General features: G+C 45.9%; 1 protein-coding gene across 7 annotated transcripts in view; it reads left to right on the forward strand.

Annotated features, from left to right (window-relative positions):
• LOC4577025 (GTPase-activating Rap/Ran-GAP domain-like protein 3) overlaps window positions 1–16,154 on the forward strand; it is a 77,752-nt gene that overhangs the window by 12,884 nt on the left and 48,714 nt on the right. The window contains exons 1-2 of one of the 7 annotated variants that reach the window (XM_061647757.1): window positions 6,366–6,458; window positions 7,858–8,490. The exons of 5 other annotated variants lie outside the window; for them this stretch is intronic. In XM_061647757.1, coding sequence (XP_061503741.1) covers window positions 8,027–8,490 — 464 coding nt within the window. In that variant the 5' untranslated portion in view covers window positions 6,366–6,458; window positions 7,858–8,026. Of the gene's footprint in view, window positions 1–6,365; window positions 6,459–7,762; window positions 8,491–16,154 lie in introns of those variants that run through there. One more of the 7 variants, XM_061647756.1, reaches the window with a different exon arrangement.

Consider the following 16,154-nt stretch of genomic DNA (forward strand, 5'->3'; position numbering starts at 1 on the left):
TCCTGCACCGGCCGTGCCTTGTTCAGTTCACAGCTCGTTTTCACCGTTCCCTGTTGCTTGTTTACTTTCCTTCCGAGCGAAGGTGCTACTTTGCCATCATTAATCACCTCCAACCCTAGGACCCCACACATGGGGGAGAAATCAAGAACTGCGGGCGACCGTATGAGTATGTTGCCATGTGTAGTACAGGGGCAAGTTTCCGAGCTTCACCCGTCTGCATTCCCAGGAATGGATTGATTTGCGAGTTTCCCACACTTTATCCCCTTGGCAACGGTCGGTGCACGGGCTCGAGGCTGCAATATACAAAGTGTTGCATTTTCTCAACGCTAGCAAAACTTGAGCCCCTGCTTGTGGAATGTTTACCCAAAACGGTGATGGTATGGCTGCTTGCTGCTTGTGTACGACAGTGCAGGTGCTTCTGTGTTGTGTGTATTTGTGTATGTTATTTGTCGGCCTCGACTTGGTGCTTAAATTAACATGTTCTGTTTGCTGTTTGTGCACTGTGGCAGAGCTGTGTCCTGTTCGGGATGAGCGCTTGGAAGACAGGGAAGGTGCTAGGTTTGTCGAGTGGTTATTTAATGGTAGTAATCGACCGCAGCACTCCATTCCCGAGCTAGCAGACTCGGGCAGCATCATGCATGGGGAATGAGTTTTTGTTTCCATAAAGTTGGCCGCCAAATTGATTTGATTATGCAAACTTACTGTTTTGCTATCTACGCTCTGAGCGAGCGACGAGCCTCGAGGAGACGAGGTAGTTGATACGAAAAGGTTTAGAAAACAATGGTCTGGCTTGTTGTGCCGGAAAGCTATTGTAATGAAATTTAATTCAGTTATAATTACCCAACGAGTAGCAAAGTACAGAGCGAGTGTTGTCGTATGCTGTAGTTACTAGAGCTAGAAAAGTTTGCTGACCTTTTATGAGCCAGGTTAGAAACGACCCAGCGAGAGCTCTTTAAAAGTCACCAATTACTCGCTGTGCACGATTTATTGCGTAAGGTTTTGCAGACACTGGCTGCCAGCAAACAACCTCGTCCATTTGTCTAGCTCTTTCCCCCGAGAGATGGCGAGATTTATGACCCCAAGAAGCACATCCATTATGGGCAACATCGAAGTACCATCGCACAATCCCGAGCCCGATGTTTAATGCCGCCAGCTTATGGTCGGGACATGTGGCCCCGGCTGTTCAATTCCTGCACCGAGAGCCATCTCGGGAGCATGTGTACAAACAACAAAAAAAAAAAAACAGCTTCCCATCCCAAAAACACACATACAAACTCACCATGGTATTGTTTGATTTGCGCATAACCGTGTCTAGCCGGATAGGAACATCGCTCTAACCGCCTTCTCCCTTGCTCCGACCTCTCGTAGGATAATAATTCGATACAGCACGCCAAACTGCGGCATTCGTTATGATCCGAGAGGCCTATCATTTATCTGTAAACAAGACACGATCTCGTCAGGCGCGGGATTCGATACGATGTTTTCCCATCTGCCGCACACCGCGGGACTCCGTGGAAAGTTGTAAAGGGGAATGGATCAGTATCACTCTGCTACCGCCGCCGCTACTACTGCTGCTGCTGTACGGATTGCAATTTGACCAAAGTTATACGTGCCAGCAAAGGGGACCGGTCGTTTCGAGTTTCAGCAGCCGACAGACAAAATCATTTCCAATCAATTGGCACTTTATCATTTGTGTGGGAAAGGGGGGGGGGGGGGGATTCCAGTGAGGCAGTGGAGCATGCTCGGGTTAGTTGAAGCGGATGATGCGAACGAGCGAAATGCAATTCCGATTGATGATTATGTTTGGTTATTGTTTGTTTGCCACGACAGCGATAGTAGCCAGCCAATAGTGGTTCCTTGTTGGAGGTTAAGCTGTTACGCAGGGTTGCGATTAAATCAGTGCTTTTGGATGGTTTATTTACATGTTATTTGATTGTACATTAGCTAGGGTCGGGATGGGGTTCAGGGAAACTTTTTGGTGCATAATGTGGTTTAATAGGGATTTATCCCAACGTCCGTCGTCCCATGCCGAACATTTCCATTGAAAGTGAATTAGATGTTCCCTTTAGTAGGTTGAAAATCATAATAATCTTTTCGAATGGACCATGAAGCGGGTTTTTTCTCGGGAATAAAATAGAGATGATTTAAATGGAGGCGCCTGGTTGCTGTTGTTGGGAATTATGGGTAATAATTCCATATGGATATTTGATCCGTTTTATGGATAATTTTCTAAATACCTTTTTGGTACCTTTTTGCTTTAATCTTTTGAGAGGATCATATGGCGTGGAAAACGAAGTTTAGTTCTTGATTTTTCTAAACGCTTCCATTGCTTTGAAGTTGAGTTAATAAGATGAGAGAAAGTATTATAGGAAAATGTACAATTACGCTTTTCTTATGGTCCCATCTTAAATACCTAGAGCGCTTGAGTTTACTTGCTTGTGTGCTTTCTGATCTTATGGTGGACATTTTTATATTAAAATTGAAAGCACAACTCAGAAGATAATTACACAAGCAGGCAAGGAATGCAAAAGAAGAGTATGCTATGCCTAGCAGTAGACATTAACATGAGACTAAAGTGCCGAATGTGTGAAAGATATAATAAAGAATACTACTTTAATGTTTGCTTCTACATCTTGCGTGCTGGGTGTGTTTCTATTCACCTTCATCGAGGATATTTTACGTTTTTTAATAATACCTGGAGCATCATGCTCTGAATTTGAATATTTGTATAACGTTCACGTCTCCACCAAAGATGCTTTCCTTTTATCCCGCTTTTGTTCTTAAAATGAATCCCTTGCCCGTTTTTTATTTATTTCTTTATTGAATATAATGACATACATGAAGTCACGCCTACCCCAAAAGGAAACCCGAAAAACAAAACCCTTCTGAAAAGAGAAATTCTCGTTTGCCCCTTCCCACACTAAACGAGCACAATCCCTTCTGTGAAGCGATAAGGCTACCATAAAACTATACACAAAAAAGACAAGAGCAGCACATGAAAGGGAGAGTGTTTCCTTTTGAGCGTTTATTTAAAATCATATTCAATGCAATGCCGCTTACCGTTGCGAAGGCAAAACACGCACCAGACACTATCGGTGTCAGCACTTGCCGGTCCAGCCACCACCACCAGCTCACCAACGACTGGTGAACGATAACGAGAAACTGATTGTTGACGGTACGTTTCGACTCATACGAACGGAGCCGGTGCACCGGCAAGTGGCCCACTTTCGGGCGTATAAGATTGTTGATGAAGAAATTTTCACCGGTGCTCCAAAAAGTTTGCGTCGGCGGTTTTCGCACGAGCGCGAATTTTGGTGAGCGCATTAAAATCAAGCATTAAGGAAATGATGCTGAAGTCGGCCCCATCGTTGCTTCAGCCTGCCGGGCTCATACACATTGTTCGGTGAGTAAAATGTAAACCCACAGCTTCCAGCTCGTGGTTGCTGAAACAATCTGGGGCTCACGTGTGCAGCACAGCATCAGGGCAGAAAACTGTCTGCGACCGAAAACCACAACACGGGTAAACGGGTGAAGAAGTTTGAAAGATTTGTGCTCGAAAGGTAGAGCGAGCGGCAGAGGCAGCACGATCGATTGGATCGATTGAAGCAAATCTTCCAAAGGGTCTGCAGCGTTTGGCCCAGCTGAACCATTTCCCCGGGCGCTTTCTGTCAGCTGGGTCCAGCTTTGGATCCTCTTAGACCAGATTACCGGTTGCGGGATTCGGTTTGCCCCGGTTGAGGACCGGAAAGTTGCAGTATCAGCAGACCGGTGATCGCTCCGCCCTAACTATCTTGTATTATTTTTTTTTGTTTTCTACGTTGCTGCAGCAAAGTGCCACAGCGCAAGCGAATAGAATCACGTCCTGCAGAGTGGCAATACTATTGCCACTTCCGCCCGGCTAGCTTGGTAAGGTGAGAAGTGGGAAGCGGCGGGGATTAAATCTGTCGTCACAGCACAGCATTTGGCAGTGGCGTTCGGGCAAAGAATGACAATTTAGAAGAGTACGCTTCATTTGCTCATTATGCGATGAGTTCACCTTTCTTCCATTGTGACTGCAGTGAAGATGTTTTGTGGCGTTCGTTTCTTTTTTTTTACACACTCTACAGAATGCAAATTACTATCCTCAGAAAGGTGGTGGGAGGTTTGAAGTTATGTAATTGCAATGTTGCTACAGTGCGCACAAGCTTTGCATAGCGCACAGGGCGCTGGGTTATGCAATTTATTACAGCAGCAAGGCTGGGCTAGCAGCTAATCGGAACGCCAGATTTATTCTGCCTTGCGAAAGAGAAGGTCGGCAGAATTTGGATTTTGTGTTCTCATTTTCCGTCTGCCAGTGTGCGGATTGGCAATGTTGACCGGAAAGGTACGTGACGAGAATAAGCGTTGGCGTTGGCATAACCCTTATTTTCCGCAATTCGGTGGAATTGGAAAGTTTTGAACGCTTCCGGACGGACTGCAGGGCTTCAAGGATTACGGTGAGAGTGGAAGAATCTGGCCCAAAAGACACTTTGGGTTGAAAGGAGATACGGTTGGAAAGCTTTAAAAGCATGAATGAGGAGGATTATGAGGTGATTGATTGAAGAAAGTCTTTAAATTTTAGGGTTGATTTTCGAATCAGTTTTGGGTATCTTCTCAAACTGTCATTAGCCTTGTTTTGTTGGGTGAATAGCAAACTCCAATAGTTGTTAAGTTTGGTTTCATATGTAGTTACTAGAAGGTAGGTTTTAATACAGCTCAACAGCAGACAAGGTTAATGAGTAAATTAATTTCTTAAGAAGGGTTTACAACAAAGAGTTGCAATGCTAATTGCATACCTTATGGCGTTTAAAACACTGCGGATTGCATACCTAAGGTTAATTCGCAACAAGAACACACAGAACAAACACATGTTTCACCTTCCATTTTATATCTTACAGTTTCAAAAGTTTTCAAATAAAGTCAATAAATTAGCATCCCCATTTAATAGCATTTAACGCTTTTTCAAATCACTTTTCCTCCCGAAGCCCACTCGATCCTTCGCTACGCTTCATTGCCGGATGGTAGCTGTTATCGTGCATCCGTGCCAAAGTTTTTGTGGTCTACCAAAGCCCAAACCCAAACAAGCAGTCCCTATTTCATCCAAAATTGATCCTTCCAGTAGAACAGCAAGTAAACCTTTGGTAGGTAAGAAAAATTCGTACCGATCTATATGGTTCCGGTTTTTTTGGTGATGGTTGTTGTTGTTGTTGTTACTGATGTCAGAACTTAAGATCAAAGAGCTACGATATACGATGTGCGGTTGGTAGTGAACCGCCAGGAAGCTAATCTACCTCTGCATACACACCTACACATACACACGTGTTAACGTGCCGGCATGCCAACTGACATACCTGAACGTACTAGGCATGTGTGTGTGAGTGTGACTCAACGTGTTAGGAGCAAGCAGCCCACGGGCTATTTATTTAGCAGCTTTTGCCGGTCTACCGTACCGGTGCTGTTTTCTTCCGCCGCCTGATAAAGTGACAATCTGTAGGGACTATCTGTTATTTCAGGAAATTATAATCTACCCTACGGGGTATTACTTCTTTGTGAGTTGTTTGGGCACATCCTTGCTAACTTTCAGAATGATGAGAAAATCCTGCATTGGTGTGGGATACTGCAAGACTAAGAACAATATTTATTTTAGGTGAATAAAATATTTAAATTAAACAACAACAACAAATACAACATTGAGTACATTACAGCAATGAATGCTACCGGAGATGGCGAAACTCATTCAAAAGCTACTTCAAACGTGCCATCAACCTTACAACTGATATCAAAACCACAACAAAAAGCACTCATCAGTGGGAAAACGCTTGAACGAACGCTCTCAAACGGGTACTCACGAGTGACCGTTTTGTGTTGCGCAACACGTTACACGCTCGCTCACCGAAAGCTCACCGAAACACCCTGTCGAAAAGCTTTGTTCTGACGCGGTAGCTTCCACCCGACACTGTTGCTCGAGCACGTGAGCAGTGTGATGCGTTTGTTTCACAGTAACACTGTCACACCGCACACCATTACTCTGGGTGTTTCATCCCGCCGCCTTGCTGCCTGCCCTGAGGTTTTCTGCCCTTTGTATCCTTTGTGTGCATAACGAGATGTTTTTGTTTTGCTCCGTCCGTCGATTTAAGTCGGACCACTCAGCGTGAGAGCGAGAGAGAGAGAGAGAGAGAGCGGGTGGCTGATAAAAACAGAGAGAGAAAGACTCCGCGGTGCGTCACTTCACGTGATTATAGGGGCCAAATTTTGGCATGTTGCGAAGATATCGCTCGCCCAGTCAGTATGGGCTGCTGGTGGCAGCTTTGTTGCTGTTGCTGCGAGCCGAGAACAGTTTCCCATACCGTTTGCAGCATCGCGTACCATAGCAGATGGCATTCGCGTTCGATCGGTAAGCGGTAACGGTTGTGTTTTTGTGCGCCCAGTTCTCGAGCACGGTAAAGGATTCCGGAAATGTGCTTTCGACCCATGGGGTCGAACAGTGGTCCCATTCTAGTTAACAGGGACAGATTGTGTGTGTGTGTGTGTGTTTGTGATTTTTTCTGTAAGCTGTGATGGTTGTGTTCTGAACAAAAAAAAGAAGCCAGCTTTAGTGTCCGACTTTTCTCGTGTTGTTCTGCACCCGAACGCAGTTCACACTATCATTTGCCCGCAGAGGATAACGGGCGCGAACCGGTGGTTATATTTCTTTCCGGTCTACCACAGCTGTTGCTCGTGCACGCCTAGACCGTTTGGAGCTCGTTTTTACTTCTTTCTTTTTTTTTAATTTAATTTATTTCCCTTTTCCGGTTCATTGCAAACGCTCGCGGGATAATTTTTTTTTGTACTGTTTGTGGTGTCCACCACCACCACCATGAGCCGTTGTAACTTTCGTCTTTGCTTGATAAACCGCATGAAATAAAAAACAAAAACAAAACGCTTCCGTCGACGAAGAGAGTTGGAAAAGCGAAGAGAGAAAAAAAACAAACCAAAGTATCTTGTGCAACTCGTGCGCGCAGTCTATTGCGCGAGTTGGTGGTTTATGGTTATTACTTTCGGCCGCAGCAGGAAGTGTTGGAATTTTGTGTGTATTTTTGTGTGCTGTGCCTGTGTCTGAAAGCGTTTTGGGTATTTTGGGTGGTGCAGAAGCTGGCGCAGGATTTAGAAACGTCCCGCGACGGATGCTGTGGTTGTGCTTGATGCAGCTGTGGTTTTTGTCTCTTGTTCGATTAGTGACCACGCAGACCGCTTCAGCTGCTTCCCGTAAGCGTAATGCAGAGCGCTGCTTGGAAAGGCGTGTGCCCTAGTTTATGCTTCGCCCGCCTGTGTTAATCACCACGACATCATACCGACAATGAACGAGCAGTCATTGTGTAATCTTAGCTCCCCGCTCCGGGAATCGTCTGATGCAGCGAAGCGAATTGATGATTGAGTAGCAAGCCGCAGCTAATTGCAAACGTTGCGCTGCACCGACCGACCGAGGGCACATTTGTTGCTACTACAGCAGCAGTAGCAGTAGCACTGCCACACAAGCACCAGGACATCCGGTGGTAAAGCAAAGCAAGATCCGTGCACGGCGCAGCTTTCCCATTGGGACTGGTTGAGTGAAGTGGTTTCGTACAGGGAAAAAAGAAACATAAAAAGGCACAAGACCACGTGAGGTTGCGTTTGCGTGGCCCGCACAGTGAGCCAAAACGCACGTGTGTTTGCTCTGCTCCGTTTTCATTTTGTGGCGAATTTTTTTTTTGTTCCGTTTTTGAAGGGGCCCTACTTACCCCCCGTTATAATAACAGCTGTGTTACATTTTGGGGGCAACATTATTCAACGATTGTTGTAACAGTTTCGTTTACCCAAAAGCTGTGTGTGTTTTTTTTTGTATATGTGTCTGTATGTGTGCTTGACTGACAATCATCTGCAAGCGGCGACAGTGTTCAGCGTGCCATTAAGTAGCAACCAGCGCTCCCGGGTGGCTGGGTAGGAAGGGAGCCGCAACTCTGCAGTGCGTCGCGCTACGCGTTATCACAAGATGGCGAGCGGCAGTGAATCGAGCCCTGTGCCCTCGTTGCTCTCTCCCACCGGTACAGCGCTAAGCGCCGGAAGTTATGCAACACGCCAGCAACTGTCAGCTAACGGCGGTGGCACAGCCGTTCAGCCCGCTCAACCTGTTGCGGTCACAGCCGGCAATCCGCCTAATGGCCCGGCTGGTACGGGCCAGCAAAGCTCACTGTCACCCCGGCGGCGGGCCCGGCTGCAACGGTCCGAGCGGCTCCAGTCCGACCACTCCCAGTCCTCCCAGTCGCCGTCCTACTCGTCCTGGGAGGCGCTGATACGGGACAGCTTCGGTCAGATCGTTTGGCCCATCCGCATCACCAGCTGGGAGATGGTGCAGAGCGACCGGATGGGCGGTGGCGGTGCGGCGACCGGAGCCGGCGGCTTTATGGCCGGGGGTCGTAATGCGTCCTACCATGCGCCCGATTACGTAGCAGCGAGGTAAGTTCGAGCGTCGACCGAGCGCCGGTTTAGCAAAACACCGTCCAAATTAAAAGGTGGGCCACGGGATGAAGCGGAAAGACAAGTACACTTTCCGATTGTGTACGGTACGCTGGGTAAATGCGAAATCAAACACTGGATGGATGGAAAAGCCCGGCTGGGTGGCTGGGTAGGGATAAAACGGAACGAAACAGCTAGGAAGCGGCGTCCTCTTGTTTGAAGATTGCAATCAATGGCGGGATGAGAGGCGTATAATTTTTTCCTCCTTCCCATTGAGGGAGTTTACCTTAACTGGGTTTGCATTCAAGGGGTATTTTCACTCCCATTTCACCGCAAATATCTCTTTTGCATTCATTCGCGGGAAGTCTCGGTTTCTTTCTTTTCACTCCCTTTCCGCGTTTGAAGTGCTCCCCAGGTTTTGTGGTTTGCGGGTGATTCATTGCCCAGCAGGAAAGCAGTTATCGTTTTCATCTTCACCGCTCGAATCGACCCACAGCCGCAGCCGGTGGGTTCGACGATTGCATAATGGAATTATGGGGCAAAAACACCTGTAACAATTAAATCCTGGGGAGATTGGAGAACGTTTTTTCTCCACCATTTTCTGATGTTACCCCTGAGCACGTTCCACTGTTCAAGTTTTGGGCTGAACACTGTAGGGAACATGGGGTGTTGGTGAGTCTTGTCTTTTCTTTTTGTTTGCCTTTGTTCCTTCTTTTTTGAAACAAAACTGCCGGAGCTTCTTACGGTCCAGTTTTTGGACCTTTCTCCGTCTCTTTCAGTGCCAGCTGCCGGTAGCACCTGTAGATGACAAGCATTGTAAGAGACAGTTGTGTGCAGATAGGTAGGAGCTTGCAGAACAAGCAAAAGAAACACACAGTAATGATGATAATGAGTTCTTAGCTTCAAAAGTCAACTGCCGCAGGACAAAAGCAGCGAACATCTAGCAGCTTGCTACGGCGGTTTAAAGCGCGCAATCAATTTTCATTATATCTGCACAATTCTAGTTCATTTTTTATACTACTGCCTCTTATCATTATTGCTGTCTGCAGTTGGTTTGGTGACTTTACAAAAGTAGATCATTATATTGAAATTTTTGCTCCCGGCATTAGTGACATTTTTTTAATTTACAACATGCTTACGAGAACTTCCAGCCATTACCAAAAAAGCAAACCATCTCAGTGATTGGGTCGAGGTCGCCCAGTTCACCGCCAGTTTAACGCAAACGTAACGCTTTTGGCGCGGAGGAAGGCAAAGTTTTTATGTAAACAAAAAATAAAAATAAAAGAAAAACTTCCCATCCCGATTCCGCTCTCTCAATTATAACTTTGACAGTTTAGGTACGCACATTGACGACTGGCTCAGCCGTTGAGTGCGTTCAATTACATCAGCCACCGATTCGCTTCCAACCAATTGCCATTCCACGGTGCTGCTCGAAGCGGTTGCTTTTATTGTTTAAATGAATTACTCGGCAGAAGGGGGCCCGTGCGCTTGATGTGAGTTTTGCGTGGAGATGTTTGATGTTGCCCTTGTCTGTGTTTGTGTGTCGGTACGAGCTACTGTCACAGTTAAATGTCATACTCGAGACGTGTTTGCTAAGGAGTTAGGGAAGCGCTCTTGGTTGAAATAATATTCCGATCCCGACTGCTCGTCTCCCCCGTTTTCGGTGTATGTGTGCTAGGGCTGGATACGTACGGGCAGCCGAAAAGAAACATTACGCGACGGGTTGGCATGTCGCTGGTTGAACGCCAGCAACAGAAGAGCAATGATGCCGGCAAGCAACAAATGCAATAAAGTACCGGCTTCGTACATATTCGCATGGTTTTGGAGGAATTTTTGGCATACTTTTGCGCTCTCGGGTATTTTCGTTGGGTGGATGGGTGAATGGGCGGCTGTGCGAGTACGTTTGGTTGAGATGTGTGTTTTTGTGTAAGTGGGTATGTGTGTGTCAGCTACCCCGAGGCGACTGCTGGCTTTACTCCGATGGGGGAGATAGATGGTTTCTTGAATGCTACTTTTACAATATATTTTATCGGGGGTAGAATTATTATGCTGCATGACATGTGATTCAGATAGTTGTATTACCGTTAACCCATTAGTAACAGGTTGCATTTAATGTATGTTTAATGTGCCATAAAATAATGCGAAGATAAATCAGCATCCAGAACAGCAAGAAGCTAACGAAATGGTGATGAAATATGTATTTGTTATAAATTCGGTTTAAAAAAACTATTTATACAATACTTTGAAAGAAAAATCACATGCTCAAAACATGAGCATTTCTTATAGGAGCATTGAGAGCATAAAACATTCGCGTTTATTGACAGTTTCCACTTCACCACACACTATCTACCGGTACGATCGTTAATGTGAGATGCTCTTTTTCGAGCCATCTTTCTAGAAAAACAGGCCCCCTTTTCCGTTCCAAATCCTAATGATACCGTTTCGGTCCGATAAATCGCACTGAACCACGATATTCCGCCCGCCATTACTGCTCACGGTCAATATTTTCTCATGGTGTGCTAACGAGTCCGAGCGCTGATGTTGTTTATCACTGGCTTGGCAATATTTCGATCGCAGATAACGGAGGTAACCTTCCTTACCTTTCCCGGTAAACCTTAATTGGAGCGAAATACCATGCGTCTCCATGGCGCGTTGAGCAAAACGGACGAACTACGAACGACCATGCGTCTCCATTGGGCGGTTCACTAAAAAGTGGAATAAAAACACATTTTTGCTGAGTAGCAACGCAATGCTCACTACTGCTCGTTATAATCGGGCAGTCAATAGATAATTTCAAGCTCCATCATGTGTATCATCAACATGCGTTGTTCATGCATTACAGGATAATAGAATTGCTCTCTTCCGTGTGTACGGTTCTTTCTACCGACAAAAAGCGATAAGTACAAAAGCAAATATTACCTTCGTCATTGCTCAATGATTGGATCAATTTGAATCCTTTTGAAGAAGCACCCTTGCGTATTTTACCAGCGCCTTGGCGTTACTTTGACCCAGCTCGTTGCTCGGCTTTGTTTCACGCACGTGTGCGGTTGTGTGGTTGTGACGAGGGTTTCCTTTTATCACTAATGTCACTGTAGATAACAATCGTTACTGCTCCTTTCACAGCCGTTCGATATGCTGTCGACCAGAAAAGGGGTTCGGTACGCAATGTCAATCGACAAAATCATTATCAGTACAGCACCACCGAAAGCCGTTGATAAATTGTGCTGCTAGCAAACTAAAGGGAAAATAAAGGAAAATATCACCTTTCTCGAATGTTTTGGAGGGAGCCAGCTGCTTGTGCTTGTGGTGACACAAAACATTCTACACTACAATGCTGCAAAAACGAAAGGAAGCATTGTGGAAAAACAAAACGGCCTCCGGACGGACCGAAAGGACTCGTCGACACCTCTCATGCTGATCTAATTATTCGCGTCACGGATACGGGCCCGGATAAATATTTAATTTCCGACGCGTTACATCTATTTGATACGCTTCGTCGCAGCCTTTTTGCTGGGCAAGGGAAAGCAAATCCGTGCCGTAGCCGCCGTGTCTAATTACAAGACAAATATAGCGCTAGCTTACGTTTGAAATTGGTGAAAGGGGGCAAGCAAAATCCAGCGTCGTTGCTTGTGGGTTGGAAAGTTGGATCAAAAGGAAGGGAAGAAAAGAGAGAGAACATAAATGGAGTAGATGGACAGCAGGTATAGACATGAATTTCATTTGATGGTGTATTAAATAACGTAAAACGAAGAAACAGCTATCCCCTATCTTGCACAAGATTAAGTTTATTGAAATTCTTAATTTTTTGACTCAAACGCCTACATTTAGGCAATGTTTTTAGGTGAGGAAATGCTTTGACATGAAACGATCGTTGCTCATCAAGGCTCTGTGATGGATATGTTATTGTACGCTTTCCTTTGTTGGTTGCTTGCCTCGCTTTGGTCGGATCGGTTTGCTGTTGAATGGTTGTAAAAGAAGATGTTCCATTACGATTCATCTACTGGCCTTGACATACCGCAGCGTGTGCGAACAAAGCATGACACAGCAAACAGTGAGGACCGCAGTAATGTGCGGCATTGTAAGCGAGCGTTGTGGTATGTTTTTCCTAGCGGATTTGTCTTTGATGTAGCATCGGAAGAAAGGGATGCGAGACTAGATTGACAAAGAGCAAGGACAAAGTAGTGTACGAAATTTACATGCAAAATTGTACCTTTTCCTTTCGTAAGTTTTACTCAAACAATCATTTTCTACCATTTTTAAGACTAGTATTGAACGCCAAATGATCACTTACTTTATTGCAATCGAGAAAATGGTACACTGCCGAAAGGATTGTGAAGATTCTAAACTTTTTATCGATCACGCCGTCATTTCCCCTTCTGCCTCGTTCGTTTACCTTGTCCAATGATGGATGAATTGTGCGGAAACAGTGAAACGCACACGAATTGTTAGTACAGCGTGCTGAAGAGAAGAGATTAGTATTCCACCGGTTGATGCTGTCCATTGTCAGAAGGCGGGATGGACCATTCCCAGAAGAACCAGCCTACATTTGCTCTACCTTTTTTGTTCCTTTTTGCTAACGCAGCCAAGCCACCCAGGCAAGCGGCAGAAGCGGAAGTATTGCGGCAAAAAAACTCCCCCATTCCTCCCGCCGACCGGCCTATTCGGGATCGGGATGTTGAAACTTTGTTGAATGTTTGGAATCACTTTGTTGGCTTGCGCGGCTGTTTTTCTTTTGCTTTTCCCTCGTCGCTGTTGCTGCATCGGTTCGGTTTGGTATTGATTTGTGACTCGTCGCTTTCCGGTTTCTTCGTGCACTGTTTGTCTTTTAACACATTGTTTGCTTGCGTCGAACAGTTGACGTGACCCTGGTGTTAGCTAGGAGCAGCATCCATTCATACCACAATGTTTGGTTGAAGTTTTTCTCTTTTCTTTTTTCTTTCATCCATTTTTTTTTCTTCTATAACTTCGCACTTACACAATCCTACCAGCATGGGTGTAGTGGAGAGAAAGCAAGCACAAAAACTGGGAAACGTGTTCGTGTTCGTTGTGGTGACATGATGAGAAATTTTATGATCCAATGCGTTTCGGTCCAGTAATCGCATACAGGTCTTGTGTGTTTGTATGTGTGCGTGTGTGTGTACCATTTGGTAGAAGGATCCTTCGCACAGCTTCCACAGCCCACCCATGCACCACTTGGGAAACGAAGTGTTAATTTTTGATCCTAGAAATGTTGCTCTTTCAGCGATAAGGGCGACGGCAATGGTTGAGGTTAAATTTAACGGTCGTGTTACGACCGACATCTTTTCGTGGCTGATTTTCCGCCCCAGTTGGGCGTCGGTAAATGAGCGGCACTATATTCTAGCGGATTAGATCGGCCCATGTCAGTCGGGTTGGTGGAAAACGGGTCCCTTTTGCCTCTTTTGCCGAGACTGGAGGAGGCCTTTCGCTTTAGACCTCCCCCCTTAAAACCTTCATCGACATCGGGATAGGGCAAGTGTGCACGCACCGTGTGTAGTTGGCAGGGATTTGGAGGTTTTGTCGTTGGCTTTGGGTGGCCCATCGCGGCCCACTCACCGTTGCTACCATCAGCAAACCTTTTGAAGCTTGCGAGGCAACGTTACGAAGCGAAGTGGTTAGCATGATGGAAAATCGGTTTGCACGGGAAAGCTGGTGAACACACTCCAATACACAGACACACATACACACACAGGTTGCTACATTGTTAAGTAGCCCGCATGGTTTGGCAGACGGTTTCTGCCATGCTAGGGGAGGATGGGGTTTTTGAGCGCGCGTGTGGTTTCTTGCTCTTGCTTGCCAGAACCGCACGCATCGCGCTGTAAGCTGTCTTTGTTTGTACCGCACCGAGGTTAGTCTGCTGCACGCCAGATGCATTCTCGGGTGCAGATTACAGTGCACACACACACACACACACACTTCCACGATCCAAAAAGGAGAGCTCAGTTACTTACCGGCGCAGTTGACTGGAGTGGCAAATGCTTCACTCTGGCACGGAAGCTTTAATCAAACTTTATGAGTTAAAAGTTGCACGATGCACACCTGCACCGGTTTGGTAAGAATGCACGGGAAACGTACCGAATGGTGGTGGAGGGTGAGAAAGCGGCGGTCGCAGTTTTCGGTCGGTGCCGTGTAATAAAGAGACTTATAATTAATTTACGTGAGAAGCATTAAAACCATTCGGCGGCACGAACGCAGCGCAAAATTCTTACTTTATGCACGGATTGGGGCGGCATGCAAGGAATGCAATGTTTGCAATGCACCCGAGACTAACAACTAATGAAGCACGTGGATATGTTGGGAATAGCAATGCGATGTGGAGTTTGGCTACAAAAATTGCGAGCTAGTGCACTCTTTATGCAAAGCAAAACCAAATCGAATATCCTCTTTGTTTGCATAATGCTCAGCACAAGGTTACAGGTGAGCAGCATTGAGCAGGCCACGCGTTTTGTTTGCGGTCTCATGAATCACAAATAGCGCAAACAACAAGCCGGAAGCCCCCGCATCATACATACATGACCACGCACACCAAACATAACGCACACAATAACAAGTTGTGGAAATTCGTCTCGCCCGTTCGGTTCGCTTCGTGGCGATGGCGCTTAAAGTGGTTCAATAAAATGTAAAACACTAATTAGCATACAAATGAACATTTTGCTTTCGTCCGTGCAGCGGGCAACAAGTCAGTTGTTGCGTACGCTTGGCTGTGTAAGCTCGCATAAAACACCATTCTCAATAGAGATTTGGATGGGGAAAAAGTGTACCATTTTTCCGTGATTCCATTCCGATTCGATTGCATTCGAGGTTCACATGCTGAACGAGATTGGTATATACGGCAAACGCTACTGTACACACGCACACAGTACGTGTGCATACTACACACACACACACCTAGCCCTTTGATGAAGGAAACTGCAACACATTACTCTTAATGCACTTTATCCCATACCATGCTTCACCATTGCAGGGTTTGTATGTGCTTCATGTTTTGTGCACCAGGTTCGTAGGTATCGAAGAACGACGGACTGCTGAAACGGAGTCGGTACCATTTTACATACATTGAATTTTTAAACACGCTCACCCACCACGCAACAGTGTGTCGGTGCGGTGCAAGGGCGGGCTGGAAAAAAGAGCACCATGCACCATTCGCTTTGGCGCTTTTGGGTCGCTGTGCAAAAGGATCCGATCCTCGTTCGTCTGGGAAAAGTTTTCTCATTCCGGTGCACTCATCTTGGTGCTGTCGTTTTCAAAATATATTGTGGATTGCTTTTTTCTCTTGCCCTCTCTATCTATCACAACTATTTCTATCCTCTTTCTCTCTTTCTCTCTCACTTTCACTTCGTAATTCTTACAATTCTAGTGAGCTGCAGCGCGCAGTGTCGGTTACAGGCAAGCTGTAAACTATTGTGTAGCCGTCAGTATGCATGGATTAACTTTCCATCTTATGAATAGCTGGCGAAAATAAGGGGGAGAGGGTTGAGAAAAAATTGGTCCCTTGTTTTTCCTGTCGTGCGAATTTTCACCAGCTCTACGCTTGAATCGTTTGGCGGCGGCAATTATGGTAAATGGGTCACTCAAGCTCGTCTGTGCGGTGCTCTAGCACACAAAGAACAGAACGAAGCTAAATGGAGAATACAGTTCCGTTGTGA

This window comes from Anopheles gambiae, chromosome 2 (genome assembly GCF_943734735.2).
Source record: "Anopheles gambiae chromosome 2, idAnoGambNW_F1_1, whole genome shotgun sequence".
Taxonomy (NCBI): domain Eukaryota; kingdom Metazoa; phylum Arthropoda; class Insecta; order Diptera; family Culicidae; genus Anopheles; species Anopheles gambiae.